This window comes from Aristolochia californica, unplaced genomic scaffold, assembly GCF_029961685.1.
Source record: "Aristolochia californica isolate CCGP_79_NKW_82.1479 unplaced genomic scaffold, dmAriCali1.0.hap1 SCAF_14, whole genome shotgun sequence".
Classification (NCBI taxonomy): Eukaryota; Viridiplantae; Streptophyta; class Magnoliopsida; order Piperales; family Aristolochiaceae; genus Aristolochia; species Aristolochia californica.
The window spans coordinates 1,877,785-1,899,089 of NW_027181815.1; the positions used below are offsets into that span (position 1 = coordinate 1,877,785).

The window sequence follows — 21,305 nt, forward strand, 5'->3', positions numbered from 1 at the left end:
TCCATGCGAACACTCGTCATTTTTTAACAGATAAAAAGGATGCGATCTTACCAATCAAAACCAGTTGATTTCTTCCGCACGAGAAGAAAGTTTTAAGCAATAAAAAGGCGTTCTAAGAAAGATAAATCTGGGTTTATTAGAATGTAATTAATTTATTTATTATTTTATTTTTGTAATTTACTATTTTACCCTTTTTCTCTTTCCTTAGTGTATAAAGATTCGTGTATTTCAAAATAGAGTAACGGAAATATTTTATTTACGATTCAACCATCTTCATCGTCTCGTCGTCCCGATTGTGCCAGCCCGACGAGCAACGGCTCTTTCCGTTCCTAAAATTCTAATATGGTATCAGAGTAGATGATCCTCATCCTCTGAATATTTTCAGCCGGCGGGCCTTCTCTCATCCATTTCGGCGACATTTTTTTTCGGCAATGGTCATCGGCGACCTATTCCCGGCGACTGGCTTCGGCTATTGCCTATTTCGACCTTTCCGGCGGAACCCTTCTGGCAGTGGCTGATTTCAGCTCTCTATTTCGGCAGATCTTCCGACAAAAAGGTTAGATTTCGTCGTCCTCCCAAATATTTTTTTTTCTCGACAGACTTCGGCTTCTGTTTTCTCGGCAAGATAGCGACGTTGCCGTGAAGGTTGGTTTTTGGTAGTGGTGCTCTGGCGCTGTTGCCGTGAGGGGTGATTTGCCTCTGGATTTGGCCGAGAGCTGGTGCTCTCGCTGGATTTCTTTGCCTCTGATTGGCCGAGAGGTGTGAAATTTTTTTTGGTTTGGCCGAGAGCTGGTGCTCTCTGGACATCTTTGCCTCTGGATTGGCCGAGAGGTGTGGTGATTATTTATTTATTTATTATTTTTATTATTATTTTATTTTTGTAATTTTTTTTTTTTATTTTTTTTTTTTTCTGGACCTTTGTGGTTGGGCGAGAGGTGTGCTGTGGTATCTTTGTTGATCACATTTTTTGTTGAATTCTACAAGACTTTCATTTCTTTGGAGATTTTTTTTGGGGGCTTAATGGAGACTTATTCATCGACGGGTGTTTCCGGTTCTGGTCTTCGTACCAGTTTGACTCGTTCCACTTTTGACGAGCCATCGAACCCCTACTATCTTCACCATTCAGACAGCCCCGAGCAAGTTCTTGTCTCGCAGTTACTTACCGGTGAAAATTACACCAGTTGGAGCTGTGCAATGACCCTCGCCTTATCCGTGAAAAACAAAGTGGGATTTATTGATGGTTCCATACCTGAACCTCAAAGTGTTGATCCCCCTTTGCTCAACTCCTGGACCCGGAATAACCATATTGTCATATCTTGGATTTTAAATTCGGTTTCCAAGGAAATCTCTGCGAGTGTTATGTTTGCTGCCTCTGCCCGCGAAATTTGGCTCGCGCTTCGGGATCGTTATCAACAACGCAACGGTCTGCGCATTTTTCAACTTAAACGAGAATTGATGAACTTGCGCCAAGACAAGGATTCAATTAGCACTTATTTCACGAAGCTGACGACCCTTTGGGAAGAACTGAACAATTATCGCCCTCATTGCTCTTGTGGCAAATGTTGTGGTGGCATTAAGGACCTTATTGATTACCACAACATGGAGTATGTCATGTCCTTCTTGATGGGCCTTGATGACTCTTTCTCCCATGTTCGTGGTCAGTTGCTTCTCATGGATCCGATGCCTCCTCTTAATCGGGTTTTTTCTCTGGTTGTCCAAGAGGAACAACAACGGCGGAACCCTTATGCCTTGAGTTCGCATACCCCCACCGACACAATGGCCTTCGCGTTTAAATCTGGGCAGATAGACGTTCTTAAACCTGGCCCACAAGCCTCTCAGAAATCTCACTCAACTTACAGTGCTCCCCGGAATCCGAACCCCAATACTTCCCGAAATCAGAATTACCATGCTCCCCGGAATTCGAACAAAGATAAGTATTATTGTACTCATTGTAAGATTGTTGGCCATACTATTGCTCGGTGCTTCAAGATCCATGGCTATCCGACTGGACCTGCCTCCAAACCCACGCACCATTCTCATGCTGCTGCTCATCAAGTTTCTATTGCTGTTGATAGCCCCGGTTCTACTTCTGTTGGGAGTCTCATGCAAAATCTTGACTCCGCCCAGTTCCAGCAGCTCATGTCTATGCTTTCTACACATCTGAGTAGCTCCGCACAAGTCACCACTACTCCAGAATCTTCTACATCCAACTGCGTGGTAGGTATTTGTTTTTCTGTATCCTTAAATCCTTTAATTTCTTCACCTCACTCATGCATTATCAACTCAGGAGCTACTCGACATATTTGCTCTCACGCTTCTGTGTTTGTTTCCTTGCATGTTATCCCTCACACTACAGTTACTTTACCCAATAATACTCGACTCTTAGTCCATCATGCTGGTGACATTAAATTGCATCCTCACCTTGTGCTTAAAAACGTACTATTTGTTCCTCAATTCAAATTCAACTTGATCTCTGTTAGTGCTTTAGTTACTGACTCTGGCCTTACTATAAGTTTCCTTCTTGATTGTTTTGTTATCCAAGATCTATCCACCCAGAGGACGATTGGCAAGGGTGACAAAGTCCAAGATCTCTATGTCCTCAGTGCTCAAAATTTGAATTATGTTTCTCATATTTTTGTTAACAATGTTTCAGCCCATGTTTAGCATAATAGGCTAGGACACATTTCTTTCCAGCGACTTGAATTTTTGAAGGATCAGTTGAACTGCGATGTAACTAAATTACATAAATCAGATCCTTGTTATATTTGTCCTCTTACTAAACAACGTAGACTATCTTTTGAGTCTCACAATAACTTATCAAAATTTCCTTTTGATCTTGTGTCCTGTGATATATGGGGACCCTATCAGACTGTTTCTCACACTGGCCATCGTTTCTTCTTAATGCTTGTTGATGATTGCACTCGATTTACTTGGATCTATCTATTAAAGACTAAATCTGATGCTATCTCTGTGATACCGCGTTTCTTTAAAATGGTTTTTACTCAGTTTAATGCTAAAATCAAAGTTTTCCGATCTGATAATGCCCCTGAGTTATCTTTTGTTGAGTTTTTTCAAGCTCAAGGAGTCTTGCACCAGTTTTCCTGTGTTGAAAGACATCAGCAAAACTCAGTTGTTGAAAGAAACCATGAACACCTTTTGAATGTGGCTCGATCACTATTCTTCCAATCCTGAATTCCAGTCTCTTTTTGGACAGAATGCATTCTTACCGCGATTTTCTTGATTAATCGAACTCCTTCTCCTCTCTTGCGACACAACACGCCTTTTCATTTGCTATACAACACCGCTCCTGATTATCCCTCTTTTCGAGTCTTTGGTTGTTTAGCTTTTGTTTCCACCTTAGCTGCTCATCGAACTAAGTTCCACCTTCGTGCTCGAGTTTGTGTGTTTCTTGGTTATCCAACTAGTGTGAAAGGATATAAATTCTACGATGTGGAGACCAAACATGTTTTTATCTCTATAGATGCAGCGTTCCATGAGGAAGTTTTCCCTTTTCATACCATCACCCATTCCAATACAGTTCTTGATCCCTTTCCTGATTTGGTTCTGCCCCACTCCTTAATCCAACCTCATTCTCTCCCAGAACTTGATTCTTCCCCTATTTATGATTCACCAGCTAGCTATGATGCTCCCGTTGCTGATATTCCAACTCATAATCTTCCATTGCTTGTTCCTTCCACATCTACAGGTACTTCCCTTCGCAAATCTACTCGGACGATCCATCCACCTCATTATCTGCAGGATTATCACTGCAATTTACTTGCTGGTTCCTCTCCATCTGTTTTACCCTCTACGTCTTATCCTATCTCTAACTACCTCTCTTATCATTCACTTTCTGATTCGCACAGACAGTTTGCACTCAATGTCTCTGCTCAAATTGAACCTCAATACTATCACCAAGCTGTGAAGTGCCCTGAATGGAGGTTAGCTATGAGGGACGAATTGAACGCTTTGGAAACCAACAAAACCTGGACCGTCACTTCTCTGCCTCCTGATAAACATACCATTGGTTGCAAATGGATATATAAAATCAAGTTTAAATCTGATGGTTCTCTTGAGCGATATAAGGCTCGTTTGGTAGCCAAAGGCTACACACAACAAGAAGGTTTAGATTTTGTTGACACTTTTTCTCCCGTGGCCAAATTGGTCACTGTGAAGGTTCTTCTTGCCCTTGCCGCCTCTCATCATTGGCATCTAGCTCAACTTGATGTCAACAATACGTTCTTAAACGGTGATCTTTTTGAAGAGATCTATATGGATCTCCCTCTTGGCTACCTTCGACAGGGGGAGTCCCCTTCATCTCACCGCCGACTCGTTTGCAAGCTTCACAAGTCCCTTTATGGTCTCAAACAAGCTTCGCAGCAATGGTATTCCAAATTTTCTCATGTTTTAATCAATTTTGGCTTTCTCCAATCGAAATCCGATTACTCTCTCTTCACCAAAGGTCATGGTTCCTCCTTTGTTGCACTATTGGTTTATGTGGATGATATCATCCTTACTGGCCATTCCTCTAGTGTTATTGCTGAGCTCAAACAATTTCTGCATACTCAGTTCAATCTCAAGGATCTTGGTTGTCTTAAGCACTTCCTTGGTTTTGAAATTGCTCAGTCCAAGGCCGGTATTGTGCTTTCTCAACGCCATTACACCTTACAATTACTTGAAAACTCGGGTTACCTAGCTTGTAAACCCACTAGTGTTCTCATGGATCCCAAGCTTCATTTAACTACCACTGATGGTGACCTGCTTCCTGATATAACCCACTATCGACGGCTTGTTGGGAAACTTCTCTATCTCACTTTATCTCGCCCCGACATTACTTTTGCCGTTCACAAGCTCACTCAATTTGTGGCCCAACCCCGCCTTCCTCATCTCCAGGCAGTACATCACCTGCTTCGTTATTTCAAGACCAGCCTTGGTCAAGGTTTGTTGTTTTCTTCTACTTCTTCCTTGCAGGTACGCGCTTACTCCGATGCTGATTGGGGATCATGCCTTGATTCTCGCCGATCTACTACAGGCGTTTGCATCTTCATTGGGGATTCTTTGGTCTCTTGGAAGGCCAAAAAGCAGACCACCGTCTCTCGCTCCTCCGCCGAGGCTAAATATCGGGCTCTTTCTTCTACTGCCAGTGAAATTATTTGGCTGCAGCAACTTCTTCAAGATTTTCAAGTCAAGGTTGCATCTCCTGCATTGTTCTATTGTGACAATCAAGATGCGATTCATATTGCTTCAAACCCCACCTTCCATGAGCGTACAAAACATATTGAGATCGATTGTCATTTTGTTCGTAAACGGGTTACTTCGGGCGTCCTCAAGTTACTTCCCATTCGTTCTCAGAACCAGTTAGCCGACATGTTCACTAAACCTCTTCCTTCTACCCACCTTTTTTCTTTGTTGTCCAAGATGGCTATCAAGGATAATTACAAGCCACCTTGAGGGGGAGTATTAGAATGTAATTAATTTATTTATTATTTTATTTTTGTAATTTACTATGTTACCCTTTCTCTCTTTCCTTAATGTATAAAGATTCATGTATTTCAAAACAGAGTAACGGAAATAGTTTATTTACGATTCAACCATCTTCGTCGTCTCGTCTTCGTCGTCTCGTCGTGTCGACTGCGCCAGCCCAACGAGCAACGACTGTTTCCGTTCCTAAAATTCTAATAGTTAGATTGAAGGTTGAACAATTTAACTAGCGGAAGGGTTCCTATCATTTGGCTTCCAATCTGACTTGATCGGATTGAATTCAGCTTGAATCATTTTTGAATGAGATAATTGATCCAGTCATAGTCTTTGCACAGTATGGGATCTTATCGAGTTCGTTGAGCAAACGTATCCAATTTATAAAAATTGATAAGAAACAAAAAAAAAATGCTTATTAGTTTGCTGCCATGAAAATATCAAAGTGGAGAAATCTAAACAAACAGAGTGCACATGAAAAACCAGAAGAGACAAATCGATAAATTGTTATATGTAATTATTATAAAAATAATTTATGTTTTAAAACACGAGAAGTCGTTGTAGTATAGTGGTGAGTATTCCCGCCTGTCACGCGGGTGACCTGGGTTCGATCCCGGCAACGGCGCATTTTTTTAATTTCTCATTCTACGGTTTAAAATTTCTTACCCTGGTGGGACCAGTTAAGACCAAATCTGCGGGGTTCGTGTTCTCGGTTCTTGCGGCGTGGGTCCTCAACTTTAGTTAATTTTCTGTTTACAGTTTACTTTTTGACTTTTATTTTTTATTTTTTATTTTTCTGTTATTGTAATGTAAAAATAAATCCGAAATACATTTATTTTAATTTTATTTCAAACTTATTTAAGTTTAAAATTTATTTATTACTATTTAAAACTTATCTTTTTATTTATTAAAAACACAAAAATATATTTATATTTTATGTTATTTTTATTTTATATATATTTTACATTCCCAGTTTTAAAACTTCGTTTATTTTTACTTGCTATTATTTCTATTTTTTTACTATTTTTAGATCTAACAACTTTATTTTCGTGTTGACTTGATTAATAAATATAAATATAAATATTTATTTAAAAAATTTATTGTATTAGTTTTTTACCTTTTTATTATTTATTCTAATTTATCTTATATAATGTTAAGCGTTTTAACTTGAGTTATTTGAGCTTTTATAGCTACCATGAAAATATCAAAGTGGAAAAATTAGTCAACATGAACTTCAACTTCAAATTCATTTGGGGGGGTTAGTGCACATGACTCAGGACATGATCTTCATGCATATTACGCAGTTCATGTCCTGATGTCGTTAGGGAGTGCCGAAATTCATGTCATGTACATGAACATACATGACTCAGGAGTTCATGTCCCAAGAGTAAACGGCGGAAAGTGTTTTTCGCCCGATTTTGAGAATCATCTACATAACTCACACGCGGGGCTCTCTCTGGCTCAGACTGTCTCGCTCGTTTGTCCTCATTTCGTTCCCGCAGCCCCTCTATCGTCTCCCTGAACCCCGAGCTCTCTGTTCCCTCTCTACTGCCTCCATCTCTCGCTACGAATGTCCTTCCGACGTCCTTCTCCTTCTCGGACTCGCTCTCCCTCTGAACCTCCCGCTCGCTTCTCCCCCTTTCTTATCTCTCTGTCTCTTCTCCCTCTCTTCTCCCTTTCGGCATCACACTCCCTTCTCTCTCATGTTATTATTTTTTTCCCCTAAAGACCTTCCAATTTCTTGCGATTTCCCCTGTTTCAATTTCGATTTTCTTCGATTTTGACATTTGGGCTTCGATTTCTTAATTTTTACTTCGATTCGACATCAATTTCCCCATTCGGCTTTTATTTCAGCCATCGGCTTTGGTTTAACAGCCATCCTCCCTCTCCTCTCCCTCTCGACCTCCGTCGCAGAGCACGGGAGGTCGAGCATCTGTTGCAGAGCTTCTCGGTCTCCCTCTCTTCTCCCTCTCTGCGTACCGTCGAAGCGCCGTCTCTATCGGCGTTGCCTGCCGCTGTCGTCGTTGCCCACTGGCCCGTCGCCATCGCCGTTGCCCGCTGACTCGCCCCTGAGGAAGACAACAATAGTTTAAAACTATCGTCATCAAAATCATTTATTTATAAAATAATTATTTTTATTTATTTAATGTATTTATTTTATAATTACTATATTAAAATAGTGATTTAATAGTCATAATTAAAATATTTTTATAATAAATATTCTATAAATTATTTTGGCATAATTATCCGATTGCTACAGTTAATTAAACCAATGGTTTTAAATTTTGTGATAATATATTATTAATTAATAATATATAAAATACATTATGTACAAATATATAGTGTGTTAAATTTATGATTAGATCAATTTTTTCTCTTAAATTATTCATTTTTAGGTTAAAGTATATCATATGTTATTAATAAATTAATAACTCAACGTATTACTTTTATTTTTTTAATTATAAAGTTATTTATAATTAATCATGTGCGTATTTCATTGGTTCATGTAATTACCATATTAATGCATAATAAAATATCTAATTCAATTAATAAATATATTATGGGGGGTTAGTCCACAATGAAGTGGAAAATTGAATTAAAGTGAGATGAATTGCTTCCACTTCAACTCATGTTTGGGTGTTAGTATAGACGAGTTCAAGTGGCTGGAAAACAAATTCCAGTGTTAGTGCCCCCAAATGAAAAGTATAATATAAAGAAGAGAATTAGTAACCTTTTATAATATACTAAATAGAACATATACCTAAATATATAATTAACCAAAATAAATGTGATTACTACACTTATAAGTGATTTAACATGTAGTCCACAATATATTAATATCTTAATTAATAAAAAAATATTATATTACTTAATGATTATAATTTATTATAAATTAAAACAATAATTACGTGTGACTAGAATAAATTATATCAAATTAATAAAAAATTAAAAAATAACATAAGATAATATAATAAATAAACCTAATGATTTAATTAATTATAGAAATTTGGATAATTAAACCAATTAATTATTACAGTTTATTATAAATTAATATACTAATTACGTGTGACTAGCATAAATTATTTAAAATAAATAAAAATTTAAAAATAACATAAACGAATATAATAAATAAATAAATTATTTTGTCATGACATAAGATATTTTTTAACATTAAAACTCACTATTTTAATACAAAATAAAAAATACATAATAAATAAATAAATAAATAAATTAATTTATCAATAACATAATATATTTATTTACGTATTATTAATTAATAATATATTAACACAAAATGTAAATCCAGTGGTTTAAAGTTTATTATAATTAAACTAATTCATGATTAAAGTTTATTATAAATTAATATACTAATTACATGTTATTAGAATAAAATTTTAAAAAGTGAAAAAAAAAAAGTCGTCGTCATCGTCGTTGAAGAGCCCTGCGGCTCCGACACCTTCGATTTTGGATTTCCCAGGCGGCTCCGAGACCTTCGAAATCGCCGCGAAATTCTGTTACGGTGTGAAGATCGACCTCACGGCAACAAATGTCCCTCCGTTGCTCTGCGCCGACGAAGTTTCTGTCCCAATCCGTTCTCCGAAGCATCATAGACTCGGTAAGAACCCTAAAATCCCACGAATCGCTGATGTTGATGGCAGAAACCCTAGGTATTGTACATCGAGAGAGACGGGATGCATGAAGTTGGGGCGAACGGAGAAAGCAGAGAGCGAAAACGAGAGAAAGCAGAGAGAGCGAAGACGAGGGGAAGAAATGGGGCGAAAAAAATCATCGGGATACGAAGGCCGAGCGAGAGGAGAGGAGAAGAGGAAATGAGAGGGATTTTTTCGTTTCGAGGGGGGGGGGGGGGGAGAAGCCACGCCGTCGCTTGTGGTAAGTGAATGATTCGGAAAAAAGGTAGGAATCAACTTTCCTTCGTTTTTGCCTGGGCAGATGAAATGGTGTAATCTCACTTCAATTCAAGTCTTTTTACACTAACGCCTTATTTGTGATGACCTAGGTAATGCGGGGAGAATTCATTCCACTTCATTGTGGACTAACCCCCCCTTAATATATTTAATTATACATTAAATAATTTATTCGTGTAGTAATAATGGTTGTTTTACCTAATTTGGGGTTTAAAGATTATGTTGTAATTAAATGCACTGTAAAGGTTTAGAGATTCTCTTGTTTTTCATGTTTTTCTCATGTTGGGGCACTAACACTGGAAACTGTTTTCCAGTGCACATGAAGTCGTCAACACTAACACCAAGTGCGAAGACGATCTTCATGTACATGACTGACATGATCTTCATGTTGGACATGAACTTGATCTTCATGTTGGACATGAACTTGATCTTCATGTATCCATTTGGGGGACTAACCCTCCCTTGAATAATCTACATGAACTTAACTTCAAATTTGGTGTTAGTATGTGCACTGGAAAACTGTTTCCAACGTTAGTGTCTCAAAATGAAAAAAATATAAAAAATAAAAGAATGAGTAACTTGTAATAATATACTTAATTAAAACATATTACCTAAACCCCAAATTAGGTAAAACCAACATGATTAATACACTAATAAGTAATTTAATGTATAATTAAAATATATTAATATAATAATTAATTAAATTATATATTATTTTAATTAATGATTGCAGTTTATTGTACATTAATACAGTAATTAGGTAGAGCCAATTAACTGTGCACATGATTAATTATAAATAAAATAAAATAAAGTTAAAAATAATATAAACGAATATAATAAATTAAGTTATTAATTACATAAGATACACTTTAGCATAAAAAGAAATGATTAAACAAAAAGAAATGATCATATGCTAACTTACACACTATATATTTGTAAATATTATTAATTAATAATATTTTCTGTTAAATTTAAAACCATTGGTTTTATTAATTGTACAAATGGGTTAATTAAACCAAAATAATTTATCAAATACTTGATTTAATAATATTTTAATTACCATTATTAAATCACTAATATAATACAGTAATTAAAAATGAAATATAATGAATAAACAAAAATCAGTGATCCACCAACAAAACCATATTTGTTTTTTTACGGTTAAGGCCATAATCATGGAAATGACTTCATGTACTATAATTTTCCTGAGTGAGGAGTTATGGTATAGGAACCAACGCAGGCTGATTTGAATGGTGAAGACATGGTGGATGATTGGGATTAGTAAGGTTAGCCATGCTTGCAATATCTTTTTTTTTTTTTAAACTGAGTTGACCCGGATTAAGTATGAGACTCAGGCAAAACCAGTGCTGGTTTAATATTTCCTAACTTAGGACAAATTAAATTGGCAGCAATGCGTCTTCTTCCTCACAGCGCTGCGACGGAGACGACTCTATGCCGAAGGCCTTGCAACAGAGGCGCTGTGACTGAGCGGCTTTATGACAAGAGTTGCTACGGAGCCGTGGACGATGTTTGATGTCGGGAGGGAGAAGGGAGAAGGAGGCCAAGAGGGAGAAGAAAATGCGAGAAGAAAAAGAGACCGAGAGAGGAAGAAGGAGACTAAGAGAGACAAGAGCGAGAGAGAAAGAAAAAAAAATTCGGCCTCCCGTGATGACGTGTCCTGATGCTTCATCCGGATGATTTCCATAAAACTATGGAATCCTAAATTTGGAAATTAAACCTTGGGTGTCTTCTTCAGATTCATCTGATTTACCAACATGAATCGGGCGCTTGTACACCACTAACAATGTCAGGAGATGAACTGAGTAATGCGGCTAAAGTTCATCTCCTGATTCAAGTTTGACTAACCCTATGCACATGAAAAATCAGAAGAGACAAATCTATAAATATGATGCTTATAAAAGTAATTTATGTTTTTAAATTGTTTTAATTATAAATGTTTTCAATGAATATTTTATAATGTTTTCATATTATTCATCTAAATTTCAATATTTAAGGATTTACATTTTATTTTTTTTAAAAAATTTACGTTTTTAGTGTTTTATGGTATTTATTTCATGTCTCACTATTTTATTTTTATTATATAGTCAATAAAACAGTACTTTTATATTTCAAAAAGTTTTTTGTAAAAATATTTCTCTTATGTTTTGTGAAATATTTACTTGGTTTTTTTATCTTTATTAAAAATATAACATTTTAGTTTTATTTAATATTATGTTATTGTTATGAAACCCAAACTTGACTAAAATGGATGAGTGAACTATGTCTAATAAAATAAAAACCTAGGAACAATCAAAATATAATTGACGAACCAAATTTAGACCAATTATTATGTGACTTTTATAATTTTAAGGCATTTAACTTCTTTTTCTTATATGAGACCATAAATAAATGCCTAAAATACTATTTAAATAACATAAAAGTGTCTGAATTTAAATAATATAATATTTATTTTTTTATAATATTAAACAACAAAAGTCGTTGTAGTATAGTGGTAAGTATTCCCGCCTGTCACGCGGGTGACCCGGGTTCGATCCCCGGCAACGGCGTATTTTTTTTTTTATTTCTTATTCTACCGTTTAAAATTTCCACATAAGCGGGTTCGAGTTCTCGGTTCCTGCGGCGGCGGCACCCACGTAACACACGTGGGTCCTCAACTTCCCTGAATTTGTTCCCACTCAACAAATAGTCACACAAGTGTTTGCCAACAATTTGAAAATCTGAACTGTGAATCAGCGAAAATGGAAACACTGTTAAGGACCTTGGCACTGTCAATACTCCTCTTCCAATTCCAAACAATTCAAACATTTGTCAGTAAATCTAGCACTGAACAACAAGTCAAGGACAGAGTACTGGAGCTTCCTGGGCAAAACTTCAATGTCAGTTTTGCGCACTATTCAGGATACATCACAGTCGATGAGAGCTCTGGGAGGACCTTCTTCTATTGGTTCATTGAAGCTGTTGAAGATCCTTCTTCCAAACCCCTTCTTCTGTGGCTCAACGGAGGTATCCCTCCTCGCTTCGACAGTTTCTTCTTTCCGGTGCTATTTTTGAATCAATTCGCGACTGTACTGTTCATCTGTCTGATTTATTTGTTCTCAGGACCTGGGTGTTCTTCCATTGGGTTCGGCCAAGCCGAAGAGATTGGCCCTTTTCATATTCAACCAGATGGGAAGACTCTGTATCTCAATCCCTACTCTTGGAACGAAGGCAAGAAAGAACACGAAAAATCAAATTGATTCGGTTATTCAGATTCCTAATAACTCTTTCGTTCTGCTCAATCTGTATCTGTTAATGCAGTGGCCAATATCTTGTTCCTTGAGTCCCCTGTTGGTGCTGGTTTTTCCTATTCAAATCTATCCGGTGATGCTGCTAACAATGGAGATGAAAGGACTGGTACTCCTTTTGAGCTTGCTCTTCTCGTTGACTAATGATGTTTCTTGTCTTGTTAACTCCAGTTTTTCTTTTGCAGCCAGGGACTCGTTAGTATTTCTCAACAAGTGGTTTGAGCGATTTCCTCAGTATAAAGGAAGGGATTTTTACCTGGCAGGAGAGAGCTATGCAGGTCTTAAATAATAAAGAAAACTTATTATCGTTTGCCTGTCGCACCATCCTTTATTTCTCCTCTAATGATCACCAAAAACTTGATTTCTTTTCTCTTTACAATCTGTCGTCCAGGACACTATGTTCCCCAACTGACCCGAGCCATCTTGGATTTCCAGAAATCAAACAGTCGAAATGCAATCTCATTGAAGGGATTTATGGTATGATCGTTTTTTCCAGAAGAGAGGAATTCTTGCACAGAACTGAAACAATTGAAAATTACTTAGCATAATGTACTTCGATGCAGGTGGGAAATGCGCTCACAGATGATTTGAGGGATCACTTGGGGGTTTTCCAGTATTTGTGGACTAATGGCATGATCTCTGATGAAACCTTTAAGCTTCTAAATGTTTTCTGTGATTCTGTTTCATTTATTTCTCCATCCCCCCAGTGTGCTAAGATGGTCGAATTGGCTAGCCAAGAAATGGGAAACATTGATGAATATAGCATTCTAACTCCTCCCTGCACTGCCAATAGTAGTTCAGTGAACAGGCTGCTGAAAAGATTAAATGTAATCTAAGCTCTATTTTGTCTCTGTTCATTTCTTTCCCTGTAGATGACCATCTGCAGATAACAGAAAGAATGAGATCATTCATGAATATTAAAACTTTTGACAGTTAATTCGACGTGTTGGTGATGGGTTTGAGTATGATCCATGCATTGAGAATCGAGTGGCAGCCTACTTCAATCTACCAGAAGTTCAGAAAGCACTTCATGTAGATCCTACAGTTGCACCAGCTGAGTGGCTTCTGTGCAAGTATGGGCTCCAGCCCTTTTTTATCAGCATGGCAGATCGAAATTTCAAACTTTATAATGAAAACATGAAATTACATTGTTGTTAAAACTACTTTCTGGATTGGTTCTCATGCCTCCTATCATCTGAATTTCCTATTTGCAGTCATATAATTGAAGATAATTGGAAGGACAGTGAGAGTTCCATTCTACCGATTTATCATGATGGCATACGTGCTGGTCTACGCATTTGGATGTTCAGGTTCCCCCAAGTCATTTCGTCATTTTCTTTTCATTTCAAATTACTGATCAAAGACATTTTCCTTCGAATGGTTCATCAAGATCCCGGTGGTAACCTGTGCTTGTTGTTGTTGTTTGTCGTCAGTGGAAATGCCGATGGTATACTTCCAGTTACTTCAACTCGGCATGATATTGACGCACTCAATCTTCCAACCAAGTCTCCTTGGCGGGCTTGGTACGATGATGGTCAGGTATGTAATGTTAGAACTTCTCTATCTGCCATTTTAGAAAAAAAAAATTTTTTTGGCTTACAACATTCTCTGCTCAGGTGGGAGGATGGACACAGGAATATGAAGGTCTTACCTTTGTTACTATCAAGGGGGCTGGCCATCAGGTTCCTCTGCTCAAACCCAAGTTATCTCTTATACTCTTCAAGGCCTTTCTGTTAGGACGTTCCATACCAACCTTATCCGAGAGCTCTGCTTCTTGAGGTTTATTCATGAATATGAAGCTCTGTAAAACTTTGATCATGGAAATTCCAGGCGCAGAACTGGTTTATATTGACGTATTTTTTCGTATCTAACTAAAACAATATTTACAGTACAATTTACATGTTCTGTAGCATTTGTGCTCTTTGATATTTGGCGCAGAGAAAAGAGGGTATAAAATGAGCAGAGAAATTCGAGGAGGAAAACTAAGTAAAGGCATGACTTCTGTGGAAAAATCAGATGGGTGCGTCGGAATTCAGACAAACACTTCGAAAAATGTTGCGAGTCCATTTATTTGGTCGGTTACAGAAGAATTTTGATGTTGCTTTTGTGCTGTGAACCATGATCGTTGCTTACATTTCATGTGTTAAATTGGTATCCACGAAATCGTAGAATCTTTTGGAAAATTTGGCGGGTTCTATCTGATCTTTTAAACGGAAATCTTATGCTTTCAATCATTCAGGCGGCCTCAATCTTGTCCATATCTTTTTTATCTTTTCAAAAGCTTCCTCTAATTGAGAAATGACACGTTTGTCCAATATCGCAGAATTTCGGACCAGTCCAGTGTTCCTATCTTGATCAAACATCACGCTGTTTGACATCTCCGGCTTTCTGATTAATTGTGTTTGCCGGAGATGGTGTCTTCAGGTCAGATCTTTGACGGTTTACACAATTTATAATATTATCATAGAGCAACGATGGAGAAAGAAAGTGCATCGTGGTCATCTGCTAATGGCTAAAATAGCAAATATTCATAAATTATTTTTCTACCAGATTGTTCAAGTTAAATTTATCCTTCGTCAGCTGACTTTTTCCCAGAGAACTACTACTATTTCTATTTGATTTGGTTGAATGTGGCTTAAAAGTTTCTAACCCATCAGATTAGGATCTCAGAAAGTCCAAATGATAGAAATAAAACTTTATTTGATCTTTTCTATAACGATAAACGTACTAAACGATGGGGCAGGCAATTCCGACATGAGATATTCTGCTTCCTAAGGGCCAGACCCTTTTCGAAGTTTTACCATCTTCTCTCATCCATTTACATTTTTGACTGGTAGATATGAAGAACGGTCGTGAATTTCTGTAGTTCACATTCTTCGGAACCTACCTACAAATAGAAAAGAATCGAGTTATAATGGAAAGACCAGGACAGGTCGAGGAAGGATGATCGCTTGGTCCGTGAGAAAATACTCTTTTTGTTGCTATCATTGTAGAAGTGGGGTCACAAGAGATGGGAAGCGTCTCGGCAAAGTTTCCTGTAACAGAATTGATTACAAAACAAACGATGAATGGGTGCATCATGTGATTGCTGCAACCCGAAAGTCTAACAGAATTTTTTAATAGAGGGGGGACTCTGTTTCGTCTCTCTTCGTCAGCTGGTATAAGTCGTGAGTTGCTGATTGCTCTATATATGGTCGTAACTCCTCTGCCCAAACTCACACCACCCTGATTTCGAAAGATGAAGAAGAAGCTTGGATGGGTGTCTTACCTTCTTCTACTAGTAGGTCTTTTTGAGCTTCCGAGTGGCCTCTCTTCGGATCAGCAAGAGAAGGATCAGGTGCTTGAGCTTCCTGGGCAGGACTTCAATGTTGACTTTGCGCATTATGCAGGCTATGTAACTGTAAATAAGAAGGCGGGCAGAGCTCTCTTTTATTGGTTCATCGAGGCCGTTGAGGACCCTGCAACGAAGCCTCTGGTGATTTGGTTAAATGGAGGTTTGTCAGTTTTCAACAGCCTCATGTTTCTCTTTACTGCTACTTCTGTTTCTATTTGCGTGAGTGATTAGGTTGGAGAACCGAAGGTGAGGATTCTGTCAGTTGACAAATCGAAAGTTTCGATCTTACATTGGTTAACTTATGCTCCCTGTAATGCCGCACTCGATTGAGTGTTGGCCATGAGCCTCCATCTTCTATTTTCATTGATTAGTTCATCTTTCTATCAAAATAGAAACTGTAGAACAGAACGGAGGAGGATTCGTTGTGCTGACGGCAAAATATTCGGGATGAGAGTCTACTAAGATGATGAGAACGATTGTTTTTTCCTTAGTCACTTGGAAAGTATATCTGGTATATGGTTGGAAGTTGGAACGTTCTAATTTTTCGTTTAGTCTAGCTCGAGTTCTACCCCACTTTGTGGAGTAAGCAAGTGAAGAGCTAATTATCTGGTTCATCTTTTTTACACAACAGATTTTATTGGAAATTATTTCAGACCAGAAGACAAACTTCAGTAGGTGAGAAGTGTTTTAACCCACCCTAGAAGAAAGATGAAGACCATTATAGGGCAAAGAAGAAAGATGATGCCCACATCAATTTTACAAAAGATCTGCTTTTCTAAAGCTATCCATCAAGTTTTTTTATTTATCTGTAACTACCTTTCTTGTTCAGTTTTCTCAAACTGATTTCCTACCTTTGCCTTCTTTGCACGTTTTTCTTTGTGTCTTGGTTACAAACTCGATAATCTATAGAATAAGTATTTTTCTTGGATGAAGAATGACTGTACCACAGATAATCTGCAATGGACTATTCTCAGCTGCTTACATGTATTTAGGTGTTTCATCATTTTTATTCTTGTTAATCTGCATACTTTTTCAGCCATTTTTTCTTTTATTTTCTCCCTCCCCCTTTTCATATTCTAACATCAAACCATTTCAGGGCCCGGGTGCTCTTCAATTGCTTATGGAGAAGCTGAAGAAATTGGACCATTCCATGTCAAGCCAGATGGGAAGACACTTTATCTGAACCCATATGCTTGGAATCAGGGTAAAACTGTTTCCTCCATTTTGTTGTCAATTCATTAAAAGCCATAGATATTTCAATATATCCTTGCTCATACTTCTAACATTTTTCAGTGGCCAACATCCTCTTCATTGACTCCCCCGTTGGTGTGGGTTTTTCTTATTCAAACAGCTCTTGGGATCTGTTAACCAATGGAGATCTAAGGACTGGTACCTAGTTTTATTTGAAAATGTTACAAGCATACTACAATCATTCATTCTTTCCACTGTTGCAGTTTTGTTGTTAATTTTATTATTATCAACATCTACATTTCTTCTGTTTGCAGCTGGAGACTTGCTCGTTTTTATAAAGAAGTGGCTGAAGCGCTTTCCTGATTACAAAGGAAGAGAATTATATCTTACTGGAGAGAGCTATGCAGGCATGACAACAGAAATTTTTTATTGCATGCTTATGGTCTCATTATCTTCTCTGGATGTAATGTTCAATTCAATAATCTTTAGAACCTAAACAATATCAAAATCCTGTTTCAGGACACTACGTTCCTCAGTTTGCTTATGCCATAGTAAAGTACCTTTGGTTTACTGCTGATGACTCGATCAATCTAAAGGGATACATGGTACACTTCTAGGACTGATTGTTGTTGATGCTGTTTTTGTTCATCCTGAGTTTTCTTCTGATAAATTTGTCATGCAGGTTGGAAATGCATTGACTGATGACTTCAATGATCATTTGGGAGTTTTCCAGTTTATGTGGTCATCTGGTTTGATATCTGATGAAACCTATAAGCTGCTGAACATTTTTTGTGACTTCCAGTCATTCGTCCACACCTCACCACAATGTGAAAAGATTATTGACATCGCTAGCAAGGAAATGGGGAATATAGATCCCTATAGTATCTTCACCCCTTCCTGTACTGGCAATGCAACCCTACATAATCGGCTATTGAGAAGGCTACATGTAAGTAATAACATTCATCAAGCTCTATAAGTAAAAAAGTAGTTGTCCATTGTTTCTTACAGGATCTAGCAATTGATTATATATTTTGTAAGGTATCACTTATTTTTTATGCACTTATTATCATGGAGATATACTGGAGTTCTGCCTTGAATTTTATTCATTTTAGTGTCTGTGGATGCAATAATATTTTTAAACGAACAATGTTTTTTGAGTGTACAATACTTCATGATAATCAGTAGATGGGAGGAAGGAGTTTATTCTTTTCCACCGTATGGCAGGTTGCTCTAATATAATTTTCCAGTGTAGTTGGTGTTAATCCATGTTATCGGTAGACAACTGCCTTTTTGTCTTTTCATATGGTAACTGAAGAAGCATCTTTTGACCCAAGTTGTGGAAACTATTCTTAATAGTTGGCTGGACGAATCAGCGAAAAGTATGATCCCTGCACTGAGAAACATTCAACTGTTTACTTTAACTTACCAGAGGTCCAAAATGCACTTCATGTGAGTCCAGAATTTGCACCATCCAAGTGGGAAACCTGCAGGTATATTTCTATGAAAAGATAACTAAATCCCTTAGATGTTTCTGGTTGTTTTTACTGCATAAAGCTGTGTAGCATCTCCGTTTCCCTTGAAAAATTCACTGTCTTATGAGAGATCTATTAACTTTGGGAAGTCACTGATGACTTGTTGGAGTCACTTCAGTAAAGTACCTTTCCCCTTCCTGACTTCCTAGGGATTTGCCGGTTGCTGCTAGAACCAAAAGCAGTACTCTATTCATGCTATGGACCAGTATCAAGCATATGGTTCATGCTTGTAGATTCCATATCTAGAAGTGCTAAGAGTATGCCATTCATTTGATCAGACATTAAAATTCATTTAAAATTTTTCTAGTGGTTGTGGCTGAACCAGCGACTTAGAGAGTGGCAGAAACAAAGCAATGAGTAACAGAGATTCAGATTCCAAAAGGGAGTTCTAGATAAATCTGCATATACCGGCACTTCACTGTCTCTCTCCTGGAGGTATTGACATGCTGTGATGGTTTTTTGACAATCGTGATTTGTGTTTCTGTTCTGCAGTGATGTTATCAATGAAAATTGGAAGGACTCGCCCAGTTCTGTACTACCTATTTATCGGGAACTTATTCGTGCAGGGCTTCGAATTTGGATGTTCAGGTAGCTACAATCCTCTTTGTTTTTCACTGCCTAATGACCTGGTAACAATGGGCACTGGTTATTATTCTCAAAGTTATATTTCGATACAATCTTATTTTGTTCCTAAAAAAATCAGAACCCAAATTTTTTGAAAAAATTATGTAACGTGGAAAACTTGGAAAATACAATCACCTCACATTCTTGAAGTAGCTAAATTTATTTTATATAACAAGCAAAACACACTAGAACTTTAGAAATGTACTGCTCCTGTTTTTAGCACTAAAAACATGCTTGTTTTAGAGGAGGCTCCTTCTTGGATATAAGTTCGTTGTCTTACAAAATTCTTAACTCAAGTTGACAAAACTTTTGTCTGAAGGCCGATGAAGTGCAGTAACTGGTCTTATGTTTCTTATAAGTCCAAAGTGAGCAGTTTCCAGTCTCCATGAAGCATACGGTTTGGACACAAAGTAGAGAAGGAACATATTATGATTTCTAGTTTAATACGGGGATAAAGTGCCATGTTGTAGCCAAAGGAGACTTGTTATACCCTATAGGCTCCAGTATATAAAAGAAGTAGGAGATTAACGTTTCAAACTACAATTAGATTGTCAAGGACTGTGAAATCTTGAATTTCAAATATAACCAGATTTTGTTTCATGTGGTCAGTGGAGACACGGATGCTGTAATCCCGGTTACGTCCACACGGTACAACATAGATGCTCTTAAGCTTCCAACATTGTTCCCCTGGCGTGCTTGGTATGATGATGGACAGGTATGTGTTCATTGCATTGAATTTCAACTTGGTTCTTTTTGCTGGAAACTGTTTGTTTAAGAACCTTGGTCCAGACTCTCATTTCCCAATAGATTAGCATGCATTTTGTAATATCCTACACTGAATAGCACATATGGTGAATTTATTGTGGTATCCTTCGGTGTTTCTAAAAGAAATAGAGAGAGAAGAGTCCATGGGTCACGTAGAGTTGCATTTATTTGCTGTTTCATAGGTACAAGTTGACGAAGAGTGAATTTTCTATTAATGTGTACCTTTTCTGCCTTAGTGGGTTTGAACTTGAGTCTTGGTACCTGAGTAATACCAGACGCTATGCGACTTTTATCCTGTTTGCTAGTGAAATTCTTGCCTCTTATGTTTTGCAGGTTGGAGGTTGGACCCAAGTGTATAAGGGCCTTACATTCGTTACAGTGAGGGGAGCTGGTCATGAAGTCCCTCTACACAAACCCAAGTTGGCTCTTGCACTCATTAAGGCTTTCATTACAGGAAGTCCAATGCCAGGTCAAACACAAAAGAATGATTCTCTGGTCCAAGATCACTGATATGGCAGCTAACTGTTCATCATTTCTGGGTCTCTGTCCAACAAAATATGATATGCTCAATCCAATTGCAATAATATAGAAGTTGCCAATATTGTAGGGAGTTTTTATTGTCTTGGGCTCTCCTGTTGGAGGAGCGGATCTTCCTTTGCAAGCGGTAAACTCTGGACTCTGTATTTAAACTCTGAACGGATCTGCACCAGTGTAGTTGATCAGCTCAGATCCTAATAGAACCATCACTCCAATCAAATCTGGTTGAGGCTATGAGGGCTACGCACCAAGCTACTTACCACTCCAATAGAAATATAGAATTCAACATTTCTCGGATAAAAACTGCTCGTATCTCAAAGGGCAAACAGAAAAGTACACGAAGACCAAAATGATTTGGAAGAATAAACTGGAGATCCTCTATGCTTCTAATGCACCCAAAAAAACTAAAAGAAGATCAAACTAGCATTGAAAGGATAAAATGGAAATTCTCTATTCTGCAAATAAGATACAGCCTCGATCTGAAACCAGCTATACCATGCTGCAACTCCACATGCGCAATGCACAAAATCACTAACCCTGCTTTGATTCGTTCTGAAATCAGAGGTTGATAGAGGAGAATGGGAGAGAAACATAAATGTGATATCCAAGTCGCATG

General features: G+C 37.6%; 1 protein-coding gene and 1 non-coding gene across 2 annotated transcripts; both read left to right on the forward strand.

Moving 5' to 3' along the window:
• The first annotated feature begins 11,896 nt into the window (after nucleotides 1–11,896).
• Nucleotides 11,897–11,968, forward strand: TRNAD-GUC (transfer RNA aspartic acid (anticodon GUC)). Its single transcript has one exon. It is a non-coding gene; the product is annotated as a tRNA-Asp (tRNA).
• Nucleotides 11,969–12,144: 176 nt separating this feature from the next.
• Nucleotides 12,145–20,909, forward strand: LOC137950191 (uncharacterized). Its single transcript, XM_068796578.1, has 20 exons — nucleotides 12,145–12,425; nucleotides 12,522–12,629; nucleotides 12,720–12,815; nucleotides 12,892–12,984; nucleotides 13,098–13,183; nucleotides 13,270–13,533; nucleotides 13,640–13,779; nucleotides 13,921–14,016; nucleotides 14,140–14,245; nucleotides 14,323–14,475; nucleotides 15,936–16,200; nucleotides 17,137–17,244; nucleotides 17,334–17,429; nucleotides 17,546–17,638; nucleotides 17,751–17,836; nucleotides 17,914–18,177; nucleotides 18,588–18,721; nucleotides 19,256–19,351; nucleotides 19,997–20,102; nucleotides 20,486–20,909. Exons 1-20 carry the CDS (start codon nucleotides 12,161–12,163, stop codon nucleotides 20,660–20,662), a joined length of 2,832 nt encoding a protein of 943 aa, XP_068652679.1. The 5' UTR covers nucleotides 12,145–12,160; the 3' UTR covers nucleotides 20,663–20,909.
• Nucleotides 20,910–21,305: the final 396 nt, after the last annotated feature.